At 43.9% G+C, this 20,474-nt stretch overlaps 1 protein-coding gene across 1 annotated transcript; it reads left to right on the top strand.

The window, feature by feature from the left end:
• Positions 1–6,211: 6,211 nt before the first annotated feature.
• LOC124109503 (MHC class I polypeptide-related sequence A-like) lies at positions 6,212–19,739 on the top strand. Its single transcript, XM_046468170.2, has 4 exons — positions 6,212–6,314; positions 10,078–10,356; positions 10,577–10,608; positions 13,648–19,739. Exons 1-4 carry the CDS (start codon positions 6,227–6,229, stop codon positions 13,774–13,776), a joined length of 528 nt encoding a protein of 175 aa, XP_046324126.1. The 5' UTR covers positions 6,212–6,226; the 3' UTR covers positions 13,777–19,739.
• Positions 19,740–20,474: the final 735 nt, after the last annotated feature.

The following is a 20,474-nucleotide window of genomic DNA, read 5'->3' as shown; positions in this document are numbered from 1 at the left end:
AATCAACTTCATGATATAACCTGAGCAAAGATTTGGAGGTTTTTGAACATTGGTTCAATTTGAGGCACTGCCTGAATGTAAGTGTGACATGGAGATTCTGCCCTAGTGGAATTTCTCTGATGGACTTTGACATCCACAATGACCGCCTTTTTTGGTCATTGTGGACGTCAGGGGTTGGTCCCCAACCCCTTTTTTAGAGTACCACAGCTGTTGGCCACTGATTTGATGAGTATCATCACCCCTCTTCTGAGGGAAAGGCTCAGGTATACACAACGTGAACCACTGCAGCAGAGCCAAGGCAGGAACTTTCCTAGATACCAGGTGAAGTACTGGTTGACTGTCCATTTATGCACAAGCACATACTCTCTCTCACACACACAGATCAGGGGGTGGGGAGAAGCCTTCTAGGATGGGGAACACAGGTGTCCTTCAGAGCTTCTCTCAGTGGTCACTGTCTCTCTTTTGTCCTCGACTTTGGAGGTCTCTGTGCCCAGGAGAAGGCTTTTGAAGAAGTAGAGAGACCCTCAGGAGCTGTTCTGGAGAGGGAAAAGGAGGAAGTACACACAGGGAAGTGGGGCTGGGTAGGAGGTCAGGAAGCTTAGGAAGGAGGGGCCTGCTCAGGGCTGCAGGGCTGGAGCCCAGAGTCTCAGAGTAGAGTCCTTCTAATTAGCACTGGAGGGAGAGGAAGAGTTACTGACCCTTCTACTGGCCAGAAGAGTTACAGGTAGCATTTGGCTTTTTTGTTTGTTTGTTTCCCTGCAAATGAACCAGAGTGGGCCATATGATTTCTAATTTCTAAATGATAGTTTTACACTCTGCTCCTACTAAGGACTTGGAGAAGAAAGTCAAGTACTCTGGGGGACCTTGGCTTCCCCTCCAATAGACCTGTATTTCTGCTTCTGCAGACTCCCCCAGGTCCATTTGGTCCCCTCCAAAGCAAACACAGAGTAGAGGAAGGAGGGGATTTTGCACATTTTTCCCTACCCCTCTCCCCATTTCTATGTCAGCCTGAGTTTCCTCCCCTCTGCCACAACCACAGTCCTGCACTGGGGGCCCATAGAGTCCCACAGGATTCCTTTCTTTCCATCTCCACTACTATGTGGAGTCCAAGGGCTTCCCCAGATTGGCTATATTCCTTACAGAAAACCATCTTGCCCAAAGGGTTTTGAAACTTTTTTAAATCAGAAAGTCAGTCTTGGTATCCCTTTTAAAAGCAGTTTGGGGAAGATTCAAAGCTATGAAAATATGAAGGCTTATCTTAAGGGATTTCCTGGTGATGGACTGTAATTAATATTTTGGTTTAAAAAATTAGTATTTGAATCTGGGGTTTAGCTTATTGTATTTTCAATCTGTAATATTCTGACACCTTGCTAAACCAAGTTTATATGAGAAGACACAATTCCAACATTTCAGAGAAAGTGACAGACACTGAGTTTTACCTGTTCCTAGAAGTAACACTGTCAAAATTTGGGGCAAAATCTTCCAGGTTTCCCCACTATTAAAAAATGTACATTATGTAATTGCACTAGTGGCATTAAAATCTAGCATTTTCCTAACCTAAAAAAAAAAAAAGCTCAAAACTGTTGGGCACCTCTTTTGGGCACCTCTTTTTACAGCAGTGCATTAAAACTTATTCTTTTTGATGGCTGCATAGAATTTTATTGCACAACGTTTCTTTGGGGGATAATCAGAATATTCTTCATCTTCTTTATGGTGGTGGTGACACAAGTGTATGTCAGTGCCCAAATTGAATGAACTGTACATTTCAAATAGATACATTTTATTTTAGATAAAGTGTGGCTCAATAGATAATTTCTCTTCAAAATTTGTACTTTGGCTATGTAATGAATGAATAAATGAATAAAGCAAACCCTTTATTCATAGATCCTGACACATCTGTATTTAAAAGGCCAGGCTATCTGAAACTTATACTGACAGGTGCTGTCATTACAAAAACAGCCCTATATTTAGATATGGGGGTTAGAGAAAACAGCTCTTTTAAAATGTCAATAAAAGATGAAAGTAAGCAGAGTGCAAAACTGAAAGTTAAAAATAATAAAATACACATTTGCCTGCTGTAGAAATTGGCATTTTCTGTTCCCACTTAGGAACAGTAGCAGAAAATCAGGGTCGAAGCATCCATATCTCCTATTTGACCTTAAGTTCACAGCTGTTTATACAGCTCATTGCAGTATTGCAGGGAGCTCAACGCTCTTGTTATACTCATTATGGTACTGATTAGACTTGCTCTAGTTCTGGCTATTTCAAGAAAGAAAGAGATATATTATTATAGTTTAGTATTGTCAATCATTTATTTGATTCATTTATTGTATTTTGATGACATCAGATACTTAATTTGAAGTCAAACTTGATTAACTTGATTTTTCAAAAAAAAAACACAGCAGAATACATTACAATTCTAATTGCACATATACAGCACAATTTTCATATCTCTGGTTGTATATAAAGTATATTGATACCAATTCCTGTCTTTATACATGTACTGTGAATAATGATTCACATTCCAAAATCCTTGCTATTCCACTGCCCCTCCATTTCCCTCCCATCCCTCTGTCCTATCTAGAATTCAATCTATTCCTCCCATGCTCCCCCTCCCTACCCACTATGAGTCAGCCTCCTTATATAAGAGAAAACATTAGTCATTTGTTTTTTGGGGATTGGCTAACTTCACTTAGCATTATCTTCTCCAACATCATCCATTTACCTGCAAATGCCATGATTTTGTTCTCTTTTATTGATGAATAAAATTCCATTGTGTATATATGCCACATTTTTTTTATCCATTCATCCACTGAAGGGCATATAAGTTGGCTCCACAGTTTAGCTATTGTGAATTATGCTGCTATAAACATTGATGTGGCTGTGTCCCTGTAGTGTGCTGTTTTTAAGTCTATTGGGTATAGATGGAGGAGAGGGATAGCTAGGTCAAATGGTGGTTCCATTCCCAGATTTACAAGGAATCTTCATACTGCTTTCCATATTGGCTGTACCAATTTGCAGTCCCACCAGCAATGTATGAGTGTACCTTTTTTCCTACATCCTTGCCAACACTTATTGTTGTTTGTCTTCATAATAGCTGCCATTTTGACTGGAGTGAGATGATATCTTAGAGTAGTTTTGATTTGCATTTCTCTAATTGCTAGAGGTGATGACATATTCAACATATTTGTTGATTGATTAAAAATCCTCTTCTGAGAAGTATCTATTCAGGTCCTTGGCCCATTTGTTGATTGGGTTATTTGTTTTTTTGGTGCTTAGATTTTTGAGTTCTTTATATACCCTAGAGATTAGGGCTCTGTCTGATGTATGAGGGGTGAAAATTTGCTCCCAGGATGTAGGCTCTCTGTTCACCTTACAGATTGTTTCTTTTGCTGAGAAGAAACTTTTTAGTTTGATTCCATTCCGTTTGTTGAATCTTGGCTTTAATTCTTGCACTATAGGAGTCTTATTAAGAAATTTGGGCCTAAAAGTGAATTAGGTGGCATCACTATACCAGACCTTAAGCTATACTACAGAGCAATAGTAACAAAAACAGCATGGTATTGGCACCAAAACAGACTGGTAGACCAATGGTACAGAATAGAGGACACAGAGACTAACCCACAAAATTACAATTATCTTATATTAGACAAAGGTGCCAAAAACATGCATTGGAGAAAAGATAGCATCTTCAACAAATGGTGCTGGGAAAACTAGAAATCCATATGCAAAAAAATGAAATTAAACCCCTATCTCTCACCATGCACAAAACTCAACACAAAGTGGATCAAGGACCTATAAATTAAACCAGAGACTCTACATCTAATAGAAGAAAAAGTAGGCCCTAATCTCCATCATGTTGGATTAGGCCTCAACTTCCTTAATAAGACTCCTATAGCGCAAGAAATAAAATCAAAGAGTTTTGTAAATACTTGCTCTGAATAGTAGGAAGAGTCTCCATGTTTGAAACATTTGGTGGGTATTTTGTTTTTGTCTCATGTTTGTTGCTTTCCATAGCTTGGCACAAGCCAAGCAGGTACTCTACCACTGAGATACACTCTGGACTGCCAAATACACTTTAAAGATGATATTTTAAAAATCTGTTGGATTTTTAATCATGGAAAAACATCAGAATATTATTGTATTTCATTTCTTTCATTTGTTTTACATTGGATCTAGTTTGGTTTTAAATATAATCAATGTAGAAAAACTGTAGCTTTCTCTGCAGTGGGTGTTGTAGAGTCTTGGTCCTCCTCTGGGGTCTTAAGTGGACAGCAGAGCCCAATCCTAGGGGAAGGCAGAAGAGAGCAGAGCCTGCAGTCCCCTCAGTTCTGCATCTCTTGCTCTTTCCTGCTTTGTCCTTGCTTCTTCTTCCTATATTCATGTTATTTTCCCCAATCCTCACCCCTTTTTCTTTCTTTCTTCAACACATGATCCACGTTCCACCACCATTTGCTTTTCTTCACTCTCCATTTCATCCTTTATGGTTTGGAATCTGGAGCCAAAGGCACTTCACTGCATCCACTTGAGACAGACCTGATAAAGCAGGGCTCCTCACCCAGCTTGTATAAGTGGTGGGCGCTGGGTGGCCTCACTGCAACATGATTGTTGATTTTTATTCCAGATCTGGCAGGTTTCAATTAGGACCATCCTGAGGTAGGCACTTACATTCTTGGTGGGCCACCAAGCAGAGGAGTGTTTCTGATCCTAGAACCCAAGATGCCCCCCCACCTGCTCTCCCTGTGGAAGTGGGGGATGGGATGGAAAAAGCATTTCAGTACCCAACCGCATCAAAATACAGGCAATGTTGGCTGAAGTATGCTGGGTTTCAGATCTTGATTAACACTTCAGAACGTCCTTCCGCCAGCCACTGGGTCTACATTCTCACAGCTCGCAGGTGTATCTGCCTAGCAGTCTGAGAACCCCAAACCCAAATGCAGCTTGCCTTCCTCCAGACTCCCATAAGCACCTTCAATCTGCTTGTACATCAATCAACAGGTTTTATTTTAGTTAAGCCAGTGTGGGTAACAGGTGATCTTCAGTCCTTCTGGGTAAATGTGGCCACAAAGACCTGAAATAGTGCGTGAGACCCGCCCTGGGTTTAAAGGACACCACTGAGTGATTTCTGTTGCTTTTCAGGACTCAGCAGTGAATCCTAAGGTGGGTGAGGAGTAAGTCGCTCCCGTTCTTATGAATTCAGAGATGCAAAGAAGAGAGGGGGAGAGAAGCAGTAGTTCATTGGGCAGAGCAGAAGAGTCTGAAGGGGGAGGGACAAGGTAGCAGTATCTTGCACAGATGAGAATCTGGGAGGCTTGCTGGGGGAGGGGCAGCCAGGCTTTGATCCTGGGCACTGCCCAACATCTGGAGCCCAAGACCTTCAGGGCCTCCTCTGAGGCTTCTTCTCCCTTGAGCCATATGTAAATGCTCTGGAATAATCCTAGCATGTAATTATTAAGGTAAGAAAAGTCTTTGAATATGGGTGGAATGAGACAGTTTGTTGGAGCTGTCACTCCAAGTGAGTCCTCAAAGATGCATAGAAAACATAGAGATTGAAAGGGCTTGGGATCAGCTCACAATAACTGTGACCCAGCACTTACTGGAGGCTTATATTAGTCAATGTTTTCCAGAGAAACAGAATCAACCAGAAGCAAGTGGGGGTCAATAAGAGGGGATTTATTATGAGGACTTGTTTACTTGATTATGGAGGCAGAGGTGTCCACTTTATGCCACCTATCAGCTGATGAACCAGGAAAGCGAGGGATCTCCAACTTAACATCATCCCCGCCCCTGTAACTAATGAAAATAAACTCAGAATGGGACTGGACGCCAGTGCCTTCTGTGCTTTAAAAAAAAAAAAAAATCTCAATCAAATACTTACTACAAATGAAAATAAGTCTAAGAAATTGTCAAAACTTTGTTGGTGCATGACATTTCCACTCACAGAAAAAGCACAAGCTAGAGCCTTAGGCAATAGTAAGAATAGCTATAGTTCGTTTTTTAGAAAACATTTTTTAGAGGTGACAAAGTGAAATGAATATAGTTTTTTATGCTGGAGTGGTGACACTTGGAAGACCTGTCCTGGTCAAGTGTAGGCTGAAGATCTGCATTCATGTTCAAGGCGTCTATTTTCATTGGGTGAGTGGATGTGGGAGGGGCCAGGAGAACTATATATGATCTGCCTTCGGGGAACCCTCTTAGAGTTCCATCCTGCTCACCAGATAAGAGGATGTCAAGTTTGGTCTCTATTGGGCTGTGTCGCGTCCTGCTGCTCCTGGCCACAACTGCCTTTTGGGCACCCCTGTGTGCTGCCGCTGGTGAGTGAGCTCTATGTGGTTCCTGGAGGTGCAGGAGCTGCCCGGCTACTGCAGGGAGGCGGGCGGGTTTCTGTGAGAGTCCGAGGGAACCCTCCCGGTTAAGATGAGCGGTCTGGTTTGGTGGGGAGAGGAGCTGGACCTGACGCGGGTCATTGCCACCACATGCAGTTTCGCTTTCTAAGCACCTTGCCACCCCTACGTCCTGCGTCCTAAATCCATGCTTACTTGCCCCAGCCCTGCGCCTTGCTCTTCCCTTTTGGACATCCCGGTCCTCTGTCGCCTCTGGATTCCCGAGGTGCATGCTGAGTTTCTCCTTTGAAAAACATTGAAGGACCCTTTGAGGTCCGCGGCTCACGGAACCTCTTCCCAACAGTATTACGGACAGTTCGGGCTCCTGAAGCCCCTGCTTTCCTCGCAGTCATAGGCTTGTTTTCAGCTGAGCTCACAGGAGTCCCCAGTTAGGAGACCTTTTTTCTTCTGGCCCTGAGCTAGTAGGGACGTCCCAGCCCCATAGAGCCCTTCCTGCCTCTGTGAGGACTGTGGCTGCATCAAACACTCAGACTGAGGGAAGTGAACAGCTAAGATTGCTGAGTCAAGATCTTCTTGCTGGGGCTTTTTTAATTTCCACCCACATTGTCCCCTGGACTCCTGCGCCCTGGGATGCTGTCCCCCCTTGTACTCCTCTCACCCTAATATGCTATCTATTTTCTAATATGCCTGTGTTTTCACCAGATCTCTATGCCTCCTTCCCTGTCACCCAACATGTCTCCTCAGCCTGTTGGCTTCCCCTCACCTCCCCCACTCCTGCTGTGTTTTCAGACCCATTTCTAAGGTAGACACTGCATCCTAGGTCTGTGCTTCCTGCACACTAGATACCCTGTCTCCCCAACCCCAGTCCTTTCCTCCTATTCTTAGGGGCCATTTCCTACAAGAAGTTTTATCCACTGCTGCCTCTCTACCTCACCCAAACTTTCCAGAGCCCCAACTTTTTTTTTTTTTTAATGATGTTTAGTTCGATTTCCTCTCCAAAAATTTTTCTGTTGACAAATAGTTGAATCTATTTCTGGGATGTAATGTTATGGATGCATTTTAGAATAATCAATTTGGGGTAATTAGCATATCCATCACCTCAAATATTTATGGTTTCCTTTTGGTCAGAACATTTAAAATCTTTTCTTCTTGTTATTTTAAAATATACAGCATTAAGTGGAGAAGCTTTGTTGTGCTATAGAACACCAGACTCTTCCTCTTATCCAAATGAAACTTTGTGGCCTTTTACCAGTGTCTCTCCTTTCTCTGTCCATTCATTTGTCTCTGTATGCCTGTTTTTTTGTTTTTTTTGTTTTTTTTTTATTTCTCTTATGGGCCTCTACTTTCCACCCACATTGTCACAAATGACAAATTTCCCTAGCTTTTTTTTTTTTTTTAAGAAGTTTCTGGTGATAAAATCTGAGGCCTTGTGACTGCTAGGCAAGTCCTCTATCCCTAAGCTACATTTTCATCCTTAATTTCCTTTTGTTAAAAAGGCTAATTGATATTCTTTTGTGTGTATATCCCATAATGATTTGGTTTGGTTTGGTTTGGTTTTTGGCGAGGGGGTTCTTTTTGAGGGTGGGCTGCTGTTTTTCCCAGGGTGGCCTCCAACTCCAGGCTCAAGCAATCCTCTTGTGTCAGCTTTCTGAGTAGCTGGGATTTTAGGTGTGCACCAGGTGGCTTAAGACAGTTTTTAAATCCACTCATCTATTTGTGGACACTTAGGTTGCTGCTATATCTTGACTGTTGTGACTGATGCTGCAGTGGACACACAGTGCAGGGAATCCAGGGAATCTGGATTCCCATTCCTTTGGTGTGAATGAGGTAGTGGGATTGCTGGATAAAGCAAAAATTTTAGTTTTGGGAGGAACCTCCATGCTATTCTCCAAAATAACTCTACTAAATTGCAACACCAGTGGTGCACACCCCTTTTTCTACCTCCTTCCCAACACTCTTTGTGTCTTCACAATGACCAATCTAATAAGTGTGAAAAAATAGTTCCTTTTGGTTTTAATTGGCATTTGCATTCATTCACATATCTGTTGGCCAATTATGTATCATATTTTGACAGATGTCTCTTCAACGTCTTTACCCATGTTAAATATAAGGTTATTTGTATATTTTGTGTATTAAACCATTATCTGACCTATGATTGTTTTCTTCCAGTCCAGGGGTTGTCTCTTCACTCTATAAATTGTCTTCTCTGCTAGGCAGGAATATTTTAGGTTGATGTTATTCCAATGGTCTATTTTTGCTTTTAGTTATGTCACCAGGAGGCCAAAACTATGTTTTGCATGTTCTTGAGCTCTTGACTCCAGGAAGAAAAAAATCATCCCTGGTATCTTCTTCCTCAGGGTCCCACAGTTTTCGTTATAACCTAAAAATGAGATCCCAGAACCATTTAGTGCACGACAGTTCTTTTCTGAGGGTCTTTTGGATGATAAGCCCTTCCTGCACTATGACAGTGGACACACAGTGCAGGGAATCCAGGGAATTTGGATTCCCATTCCTTTGGTGTGAATGAGGTAGTGGGATTGTGAATGAGGCACTGTGGGCAAAGACAATCCTGAGAGCCGAGACCTGGAACACAGAGACCCAAGACTTGGCAGGGAGTGGGAAAATCCTCAGAATGACTCTGGCAGATATTATCAGTCTGCAGAGGCAGAAAGAAGGTGAGTGTAGGTGGGGGCAAGGGTCTTTCTGCAGAAAGGCTGGGGGCAGAGAGCAGGGACCTCTCTTCTCACTGCATTTGTCTGGGAAGGGCAAGCATGGGGTCCATAGAGCTCAGCACAGGGACATTGAAGAGAGAGAGAGCCATGCTGGAATCCTCTGTGGGCTGGAGTTTCTCTTGGTGGGAAGGGAGGCAGAGGCACCAGGGGATGCTAAAGTGACTGGTGGATGGGGGCAGGGTCTCATTCCCTCCAGGAGTCTTGGGGCTGTGAGATGCAAAAGAACAACCGCACCAGGGGCTTCTGGGATTTCTACTATGATTAGGAGCCCTTCCTCTCCTTTCACCCTGTGACTCACAGCTGGACAGTGCACCCTTCCTCGGCTCAGACTTTGGCTATGGAAGTCAAGAAGCACTGGAAATCAGATGATAGTCCAAGCAAGGCTCAATGGGCCCATGTGCAAGGAACAATTGGTGGAAGACTCCAGAGATATCTGAACTCCTGGATAGCCTTCAATAAGACAATAGGTACCCCAGCCCCCATTCCCCTAGAGCCTCAATATAAGGGGCCTTCTCTGTACTATGGGATGCGTGTGTTCTCTGTGAGGGTGATGTATTCTGATTTCCCCATCCTTTTAAACCACTGCATAAAGACAGGAGGGTTTGGCAATCTATGACTGTCTGGGCCACAACCAGGAAGTACCCTGAGCCTCAGGCAACTGGGGTTAGGCAGGAGTTGAGACCTCTTCTTCCCACCTGCCTGCCAACCTGCTTATCATGCAGAGCTCCCTTGTGGCCTCACAAACAAGGAATCCCCATAACACCCCCTCCTCACATCAACATGTGTAAGTGAGAATGTGAGGCCACAAACCCGAGGCTCATCCTCCTGCCAGTCAGAGGACTGAGGCCCTCGGCTGAGAGCAGATTTGCAGCAGTCTAGTGTCAGTGAGGACTTTGGTCAGAGACACTACAGCAGAAAGAACCAGCCCTGTTCCCTCTGCCTCCATTAAGGGGAGTAAGGCTGGATCACATGGCTGACTGGTTCTGCTTTTTCTTCTCTAGTGTCCCCAGTAGTGACTGTTATCTGCGGTGAGGCCTTGGAGGACACCATCAACGCCACATGTTGGGCTTTTGGGTTCTATCCCTGGATTATCTCTCTGACTTGGCTTCAGGATGGGGAACCCCTGAACCAGGACACACAGCAATCTGGGAGTCTTTTACCATATGGGAATGGGACCTACCAGACCTGCGTGTCCACCAGGATTCCTCAAGGACAGGAGCAGAGATTTACCTGCCATGTGCGACATAGTGGGAAAGAGAGCACTGGCACTGTGCCCTGTGGTGAGCCTGGGTGTCCCAGCAGGGGTTCCCAACTGGGTAGGTCAGTGACCAGGGTGGTGAGAGGGAGGAAGTCTAGAAGCTCGGGAACCCAGATGGTAACATGTGTGTTTTAGGGGCCGACCCTGCTGCTTCAAAGCCGATGGCGAGCCTCTCTAGGTGTGGTTGCTGCTGTTGATGCTGTTCTTCTTCTTCTTCTCCTTTATGTGCTTTGGAGCAACAGGAGGGAGACAATTTCAGCCGCAGAGGGTTCAGGTAAGAAAAGTGGGCAGTGGATGGAGATGGCAGGGTCATTCTGGGTTGTAGGGTCCCTCATGCCTCATGCTGCACAGAGTGCAGTGGAGGTGACCAGACTTCTGGAACTGGGATAGATGTGTCTTTTTTTGTGAGGGGCCGGCAGCCAGGTCTCCAGGTACTCCCCTTAGTCCTGCCAAAAGCCAAGGGCCGTGAACATCCTCAAAGGCCCAGCTGCACCATATTCTTGTCACAGGGTTAGGGGTGAGCTTCAGTGTGGTTTTCTCCTGCTCTGTCCCTGTCCTCATCTCTCTCTGTATCAAGCTTTTAGGTCTTGACCAGGAGTTGGGAATGGTGGGCTGATTTGCATGGGCTAGATTATCACGGTATCAGGCGGACAAAGTATAAAAGGATCTGTGATTTGTGTTCTTTAGAAACTCTAGAGAAATCCCACAAAGGCTATTGCCTCTGGTTTCTTCCTGTCTGCCTGCCTCTTTCCTGTCTTTCCACCTGTCCTGTGCAAACCAATAAGAAGAACCTTGAGGCCTGTGGCACCAGTGCCCTGGGAGGCCCATGTAGAGCAGGCCCAGGGGTCTTCAGCACATGTAGTTATCTTCTATCTTATCAGCATCTCCAGTCACTCCTCAGGGATGTCTCCTGTGTGTGTCCACTGGGTCACTAGGGCATGTACTCCATCCCAGGCCCCACCACAATGGTCGTCCATCAGGAGTGGCTTCACAGATGTTATGGAAAAATGAAAAAGCAGATGCCTCCGACCATCTGGGGAGAGAGACCAGCCACTGTGGGCAGCTGTAGTCCGTTTTTGTTCTACCTGGTGTTAGAGTTTCCATGTGGAATATCTCCCAAAGGCTCATGAGTTGCAGGCTTGGCCCCAGGTGTTGGTCCTACTGGAAGGTGTGCAAGCTTTAGCAGGTGGGCCTAGTTGGAAGAGGCATTCCTTGAAGGGAACATCTTGTCCCAGGTTCCTGGCTCTCTCTTTCTCTGCTTCCTGGCCACCACATGACCACCATGAGGTGAGAAGTATCACTCTGTCATGTGCTGGCCATCATTATTTTCTGCCTTTCTAGCCCACAGGAATGGGGCCAAGGGACCCTGGGATGAAACTGGCGAAACTTGAGCCAGTGTAAATTTTTCCTCCCGAGTGTTTTACTTTAGGTGTTTTGTCAAAGTAGTGAAAGCTGACTGTGACACTTAGGGTTTCCTTCCAGCCCCAGAGGGCACGCTCCCCAAGGACTGTGTGTGTTGGTGTGTTGAGTCTGTGCTCTATGGCCTCTGCTCACCCTGCCCTCCCTTGGCTATTCCCCTTTATAAGATGGTCATTCCCCTGTGCATTTGGAGTAAGGGATGGTCAAAACCATTCCCCTGTCACCAATCAGGTTGCTGGAGGGTCAGGAAAAGAGAAAACAGGAAGTTGGTGTTTCAGCAGGAAACAAAGTTAGTTAGTTACTGGTTTGGAGGATCTTTCTGTTGTTTCTGCCCCTTCTGTGGGGTCAGCAGTGGGGGTAGTGAGTGTTTGGCCCCTTGGGTCTGGGAAACCTGCCCCCCAGCAGGAGCTGTCCAGGTAACTCTCCCTCCAGGGCAGATGGTTCAGTGCTCTCTGCTGCTCTCACCTGCAGCCTCTGCTGTAGGGTGAAAGCTAGTTCTGGTTCTCTGTGGGGAAAAATAGTTGCCTACTGCCACCCCTGTCCAGCACAGGCGGTGAACTAAGGTCACTCGTGTGAATTTGGGGTGACGCAAAATAAAGCACAGACACGAAATACCTTTACACAAGCTTCAGGACAACTTTCCCCAGCTCCCAGTCTCAAGCTCCCCAAAAGGAGAGCAAGAGAAAGTCACAGAGGCTGGCGAGAGAGAGGACAAGCACATTCAGAAGTGGGCTTTTATTTGGGGGGATGCTGTTTTTGAGAAAGTTCTATCCAAAAAAGGCAGAAGGCAGCAGGTGAGTATAACTCAATCCCAGCGGTACACCTACACCTGAAGCCATGCCTTGCTATCTCAGCTGGGACAATATGAAAGTCACTAAGAAATGTAGTAATTGGTCAGAGCCCCCTGTGTCAGGACTTGAAGGTGTGTTCATTCAGAGTGGCTCCCCACAGCCTGCAATTTCACTGGAACATTTGTAGAAAAGAGTGGAGATCAGATGTTCATATTTCCAAATTTCTTCTCTAAATGTTCATACCCAATAAAAATATTTCCATTTTCAGCTCATCTTTTTTCCCTTCTTCTTCTTTTAGAAGTAGTGAGGATTTACCCAGGGGTGCTCTACCACTGAGCTACACCTCCAAGGTTGTGGCCTGTGTGAGTCCCTGCTACGGATGGGGGGAAAAAGGTGAGGCAGTCTCAGGAAGCAGAACCCCTTGGAGAGTAGCTGATTTCCTGGGGCAGATGGGCCAGGTAGGCCCTAGGAGGGTAAAGTACAGATTAGGGACCTGAGTAAGTGTTGGGGGTCAGGGATTCTGCTGTGTGTGGGCTGCTTCAGGTCAGGTGAGCAGCAGACCAGAGGGCAGGCATGTTTTCCTGGCTGGGCCTGCTGGTGCCCCTGGGCTTCCTGGTGGGCTTTCCAGTTAGGAGCTTCTGGCTCAGGGCTGAGAGGAAAGGATGCTGAGCTGCAGCTGGAGCAGACCCTGCTTGGTGAGCACCTGCCCCTGCAGCAGAGGAGGCCTTGGATATTAAAGGGGTAAAGGCCTATGTGTGAACCCTGTGCCCAGGATTGGCAGGAGCAGGAACTGCCTTCTATGGCAGGTCCCTCTTCTGTCAGGAATGGTTGGGCAGAGGAGAGGCACTGGGCTTCACTTTGGGATCTTGTCTCTTACTTCTTTGGTCTTTCATTCCCTTGAGTGATGCATGGTGGAAACTGAGGCAGGTGAGGCTGCTGGTAGATTTAGGAGAGGAGGCTGGTGAGGAAAACTAGTGGGGGCATTTTCTTCTCTCACTCAAACTCTGAATCTGATTTTGGAGAGTCTGAGAAAGGAGAGGTCCTGAGGAATAAATGTCATATTCTGCAGTCATTTGAACACTGACTTTTCCCTTCCCCCATAGCTCAGGAGCTCACAAGTCCTGAATCATCAGCAGATGGTGAAGAGGAACCATAACAGCACCTTGCAGCTTGCGTCAAGCTTCCAGGGTGATGCTGTGGAGCACATCTGCCCTGAAGAGTTGGAGCCCTAGTGTGATGAACTAGAGAATCACATTGATGGACAGGACAGGGTTGGAACTTTGAGGTGTCCTTATGCTGAGCAATAGGGGTCAGTTGGCCTGGGGGAAAAAAGTGACTGGCAGGTGCTTATGGCCTGAGATATTGTGAGTAAGCGACCCAGAATGTGTGTGAATCAGACACCAGCATCTGCCACCATCAGTCCAGCTGAAGCATGCAGAGTGGTGGGGAAGAAGACACTCCATTTTGAAGAATATGACTTTTTATCCCTAGGGACATTTCTCTTCTCAGAGTTTCCAAAATCAGATTCAGAGTCTCTGTGAGAGAAGAAACACCATACCAGCTACTTGGAAGGCTAGGGCAGGAAGATCACAATTTTGAAGCTAAGCTGGGCAAGTAGTGTAATTCTGTCTCAAAAACCCAGGGAGAGGGCTGGGCTTGTGGCTCAGTGGTAGCGTGCTTGTCTAGCATGCAAGAGGCACTGGGTTCGATCCTCTGCACCATATAAAAATAAAGACAATAAAGTCCATCAACAACTAAAAAAATATTAAAAAATAAAGAAAAAGAAAACAGTGAGAGGCAGTGGGCTGGGGATATAATCAGTGAGAGCATCCCTGGGCTCTATCCCCAGGAGCAAACATGCAAACACACACACAACTAAATTAGTATCAGGATTCATGTTTCTATTGTAGCAACTCCAAGTTAACCATTGAAATTATTTTTGGGGGCGGTACTGGGTACTGGGAATTCAACTCAGGGATGCTTTACCATTGAGCAACATCTGTAGTCTTTTTGTTTTTGTTTTGAAACAGGGTCTCCTTAAGATGTTGAGGTTGACTTTGAACTTGCAATCCTTCTGCCTTAGCATCCCAAGTCACTGGGATTACAGGTGGGCACCACTGTACCCATGATTAAAATCATATTTAAATAGATAATAACATACTCTTAAACTATAAGCACATGGTGTATATCAGATCTTTAGTATTTTTCCATCTTGCAAAATGGAAACTATGTCCTTTCAACAAAACCTCCCCACTTTCTGCCCTGGCAACCAGCATTCTCTTTGAAGATTCTAAGAATGTGACTGCTTTAGACACTTTATAAGTGGAATCTTGGAGTATTTGTGACCTCCTCTGCTTCCATGAGGCCAGAAGTGCACAGTACAAACTGCAGTCTCTGAATGTGAAAACTTAAATATAATGAGCATAATTGGATTCTAAGGTCGACAAGTGGTGGCACTCAGTAGCCAAAGGCCTTAAGGTAGATGTGGCTTCTGTAATGGACACCAGCCATAGCAACAGTCAGAGTAGTGTGGCTGGTGCCCTGATGGCATTAGCTTTGTATCACTTATCCTGATATTCCTAGAAGTGAAACAGTTACAAAGCCTACTCATTTCTTACTTCATGTGTATAAGATAAACATTTCTGGGACAAATGAACACACATCTACCTTGGTTCATAAGAACAAAGACACAGTCCCTTCATCATCTGCCAGACTTGAGCCAGTTTACAGACCCAGAACCCCAGAATGAAGGGAAGTCAGCTTCCTCGACGAAGAATCCCTTTCAGTGCACTACTGAAAATTCCTACAGTTCATCTTACTCCCAGCCTTCATCAAGGGACCCTATGTGCTATTAGTAGGGAAACTGTGCATTGGGGAAAAGGAAATAATCAAATATTTTATTACTATTGGACATTGACTCTAAATTGACACTCATTTCCAGAGACACTAAATATCACTATGGCTCCCTGATACAAACAGGAATTTATAGAGATCAGAAAATCAATGGAGTTTTAGCTCAGTTTCTTTTCAAAGTAGACCAAAATATTAACCCATTCTGTGGTTATCCCACAGTTCCTAAATGCGTAATGCAGTAAACCATTTCAGCCACAGGCAAGGTCTCCAGGTTGACATATTGATGTTAGAATGGGGGCTGTTGTGGTGGGAAGGCACCACCTTCTAGCAGAAGCTGCTAGAAATGCCTCTATCTAGGCAAATAATACTGCACTCCTGGATACACTACAAAGATTAGTGATTGCTACCCCAATCCCATTGAACTCAACTGTCTGACCTCTGCTGCAGAAAGAGGAATTTGAAGAATCACAGTGGATTGTTTTAATCTTAACAAGGGGCACCTTCCAATCGCAACTACTATGTCAGATGTGGTTTTATTGCTTGAGCAAAATAACACATCCCCTGGAAACTGATATGCAGCTATTAACCTAGAAAACACCTTTTTTTTTGGGGGGGGGGGTGCTAAATAATCAACCCAAGGACTATTTACCAATGAGCTACATGCCCAGCCCTTTTTATTTTTTATTTTGACACAAGGGATCACTAAGTTGTTGAGGCTGGCCTCAAACCTCATGAGTTTCTAGAATTACAGGTGCATACCACCACACCTGATTGGAAAATGGCTTTATCTCCATTGTCGTCCATAATGCCTACATTAGCAGTTTGTCTTTAGCTCTCAAGGACAGAAGATATATTCTCTCTCTCTCTCTCTCTCTCTCTCTCTCTCTCTCTCTCTCTCTCTTTCTCTCTCCCTCTCTCTCTCTCTCTCTCTCTCCTTTATGATGAAAAAAATTGTATTTAGAATTATCCAGCTGGATGGAGTTTAATGATCCACATTCTGTTGGCAACATCCAAAGCAACACAATTAGGAGCAGTTGAGCATGTACCTCAGATAGGATATTTGGGCTACCTCCAGAGCAGCAATGAAGGGTCCATTGGAAGATCGGTCATGGGTGGATCTTTCTTTCTTGGTGCTAGGGATTAAACCCAGGCTTTACACATACTAAGCCTGCATTCTACCTCTAAGCTACACCCCCAACCCTTGTATTTATTTGTTTTGTGACTCTGGATGCCTTTCAGTACTGCTTTCCTGGTCTTCAAAGCCTTGACTTTGGATTTGGGAAGAACAGGAGTTTTCTTCTTTGCTTTCAGAGATACTTTAGTGAAGAGGGCACATTTGCTATCTCATTCCAAAAGATATCAACTCCTAAGACCTGTGTCATAATTTGGTTCAGAAGAATCTTTTTCTTGACAACAAGTTTTGCTATATTACCCAAGCTCACCTTGAACTTGCAATCCTCCTGCCTTAGCTCCCTGAGTTGGTTGATTTATAGGCACAAACTCTCTGACCTATCCCCTTAGGGTTTTAATTGCTTTCCCTTTCAGAAGAAGCCATGATTTTCTGTTGTATTGATGATATTATGCTGATTGGATCTAGGGCCTAAGAAGTAGTAAGACACTTGCATGTTACAGGGGAAAAAAACATATTTGACAAAATTTAGGGTCTTCTACCTCATTAAAATAGAAATCCAATGTTAGGAGTAATGGAAAGATATTCCTTCTAAAGTGAGGGAGGAGTCATTGCATCTGACCCCTTCTATAAATATTAAGGAGGCACAATGCCTAGTAGGTCTCTGAATTTTGGAGGCAGAACATTCTTCATGTGGCAGTGCTACTCTAGGCCATTTACTGAGTGAACTGAAAAGCTCCTACTTTTGAGTTGGGCTCAGAACAATAGAAAGCTCTACAATAGATGCAGGCTGCTGTGCCAGTGGCAGGTACAGATGCTGTCTAGAACCTCTATCAGCCCCACTAGGTGAATTGATATGCAGGTCCTTTAAGATTTTGGAGCAAAACCCTGCTATATCCACAGGTAACTTCTTTCCATTTGAGAAATTGAAATTGGCTTTCCACTAGCAGCCTCTGCCACTGAGACTGAACAGTTAATCTTGGCAACCAAGTTACCATATGATCTGAGCTGTCCATCATGTGCTACATTTATCTGACTCAACAAGTTGTAAACTTGTGTGTACATAGGAGCATTCCAGTGTTACAAGCTAGTGGTGTATATGAGTTCAGGCCTGAGAAGGCTCTGAAGGCAGAAGTCAAATACATGAAGAAGTACCCCAGACATCCATGCCTATCACTGCTGCTCTACTACCTCCTCTCCCAATCTGTACCTTTGGTCTCATATCCCTATGCCCAAGTGACAGAGAAAGAGAAATCCTGGTCCCGATTGACATATGGTTCTACATGATATGCAGACAGCATGCACAAGTGTACAGCTGCCATACTGCATTCTGTTCCTGGGACATCCCTGAATGATCCTGATGGATGGCACCCTCCCAGTAGTCAGAATTTGAAGCAGGAGAGTGGGCTGTTAACTTGTCTTCTAGAGAAAAAGGCCAAATGTGCAATTATATATCAATTCTTGTGACCAATGGATTTGCTAATGGATTTGGAAGGAACATTATAGTAATTTAGTGACAAGGAACTTTCAGGAAAGGGGTGAATTCAGTAGAGGAAGACTTTAACAGTGAAGTGGATGGGGTACATAATTTTATAGATTCCAGACATCCTCTTTCCCCAGCCACTCTTCCTATTGCCCACTGGGCTGCTGATATATGTGGTCATGGTACCATGGCTGGAGGTTTTGCATGAGCTCAGCAACAAGGACTTACTTTTGCTTTCCAAGGCCAAGTTGGTTGTAGTCAGGCTGCCAACAGCAGGAACAACTCTGATTCCCCATATGGAATACCATTTCCCTTGGTGAATAGAAGCTATCTATGGCAAGTCAATTACACTGGACAGCTACCATCCCTGAAGCAGCAGTGTTTTCTTCTTATTGGAATAGACAATTACCCTCTATGGATTTGCCTTCCCTACAGGCAATGCTTTTGCCAAAATTTTGTCTGTGGGTTACAGAATACCTTTGGCATCATCGTGATGTTCCACACGGCATTGCTTCTGATCAAGGAAGTTACTTCACATCCAAAGAAGTAAAGCAATGGGTTGGTGCTCATGAATGTCTTACCATGCTTCCCACCATCCTGAAGCAGGTGTCTTGGTAGAATGGTGGAAGGGTTTTTTGAAGTCAGTTACAGTGCTAACAAGCTTGCACTACCTTGCAGGGCAAGGGCAAGGTTTTCCATAAGCTTGAGTATGCTCTGAATCATTGTCCAATATATAGTGCTATTTCTCTCAGGCCAGGAATCAAATTGGAAATGAAGTGGCCACATGCTCTCTTGCCTCTAGGGACTTATTGGCAAAATTTATGCTTCCTGTACCAGTACCTTTGTGTTTTGCTGGCTTGAGTTCTAACATCCACAGGCAGGAATACTGCCACCACAAGACACATTGAACTGAAAGTTAGGCCAAACCAACAGCCAATCAACAGACTTACTGTGCTGGCTGAAATGATGGATGCTGACTATTTAGGGGAAATTGAACCACTATCCCACAATGGAATGAGGGAAATGGGTCTGGAGAGCAGTAATCCTTGTGACCCTCCTCAAAATGAAATTAGCTTTCAGCATTTTGCGTTTGTACTTGTATATATATGTACAGTTTTGATTTGCATTTTCCTGAATGCAATCTTTATTATTTTAAAATTTCATTTTAAAAATGTACAGTTAAACAATGAGTGGTATTCCTTATTACATATTCATATATGTGCACAATTTAATTTGGTCAATTTCATTTCTTAGTAACTCATCATTCTCTTACCTCCACTCTCCCACTAGTCACTTTCCTTCCTCTACTGGTCTCCATTCTAATTCCATTACTTTCCCATCCCTTCTGAGTGTGGCATTTTGACTTAACAAACTTCTCAAGTTCCATTCATTCCCCTGCAAATGGCATAATTCATTCTTCTTTGTGGCTGAATAAAACACCATTTTGTGTATATACCACATTTTCTTCATCCATTCATCTATTGGCAGGCATCTAGCGTGGCTCCATAATTTGTCTATTGTGAATTGTGCTGTAATGAACAGTGATATACATGTGTTACTATAGTATGTTCCCTTTAATTCTTTTGGATAAATCATAAAGAGTAGCATAACTGAGTATTATGTTGTTTCCATTCCTGGACTTTTGAATCAGCCTCCATACTGATTTCCGTAGTGGTTGTACTAATTTACAGTCCCACTGACACTGAATAAATCTTTTTTCCACAACCTCATCAGTATTATTATTATTTGTATTCTTGATGACTATCATTCTTACTAGATTAAGACAAGATTTCAGCGTAGTATTGATTTTTATTTTCCTGAATGCAAATCCCTGTAGCAAAAGATGTTGAACATTTTTAAAAGCCATTTGTATTTCTTCCTTTGAGAAGTATTTATTTGGTTCATTTAGCTTTTGGGGGTGTGGTACCAGGGATTGAACCCAGAGACACTTAAGCACTGAGCCTCATCCCCACCCGTTTTAAAATATTTTATTTACAGATAAGGTCTCAATGTGTTGCTTAGGGCCTTGATAAGTTGCTGAGGCTGGGTTTGAACTCACAATCCTGCCTAGCATCAGAGCCATGGGATTACTGTCTTGTACCACCAAGCCTGGCTCATTTAACCATTTATTGATGGGGTTTTTTTTGTTTTGTTTTGTTTTTGGTTTTGGTGTTAAGTTTTTTATTTCTTTATATATTCTGAATACTTATCTTGTTGGAAGAGTATCTGGCAAAGATTTTCTCTCATTCTGTAGGCTCTCTCTTTATGGTTTGAATAATTTCCTTTGCTGTTCAGAACCTTCTCACTTTGATGCCATACATTTTATTAATTCTTGGTATTATGCCCTGAGCTTTAGGAATCCTATAGAGAAAGTCATTCTCTTTGCTTATATGGAAGAGTTTTACCCTGTTTTCTTCTAGCAATTTCAAAGTTTTTGTTGTAATTCCTGGGTTTTATTTCCATTT

Source organism: Marmota monax, unplaced genomic scaffold, assembly GCF_021218885.2.
Source record: "Marmota monax isolate L192 unplaced genomic scaffold, Marmota_monax_Labrador192_F-V1.1 WCK01_AAM20220418_F8-fsc01291, whole genome shotgun sequence".
In the NCBI taxonomy this organism is placed as follows: Eukaryota; Metazoa; Chordata; class Mammalia; order Rodentia; family Sciuridae; genus Marmota; species Marmota monax.
This window is presented reverse-complemented; position numbering and strand designations above follow the sequence as displayed.

Bases quoted from the DNA above. Each gene is read 5' to 3' on its own strand.
- LOC124109503 (XM_046468170.2), top strand. From the start codon at position 6,227: ATGTCAAGTTTGGTCTCTATTGGGCTGTGTCGCGTCCTGCTGCTCCTG. The intron at 10,357-10,576 runs GTGAGCCTGGGT...TTGGAGCAACAG, and splicing joins CACTGGCACTGTGCCCTGTG to GAGGGAGACAATTTCAGCCG. The intron at 10,609-13,647 runs GTAAGAAAAGTG...CTTCCCCCATAG, and splicing joins TTCAGCCGCAGAGGGTTCAG to CTCAGGAGCTCACAAGTCCT.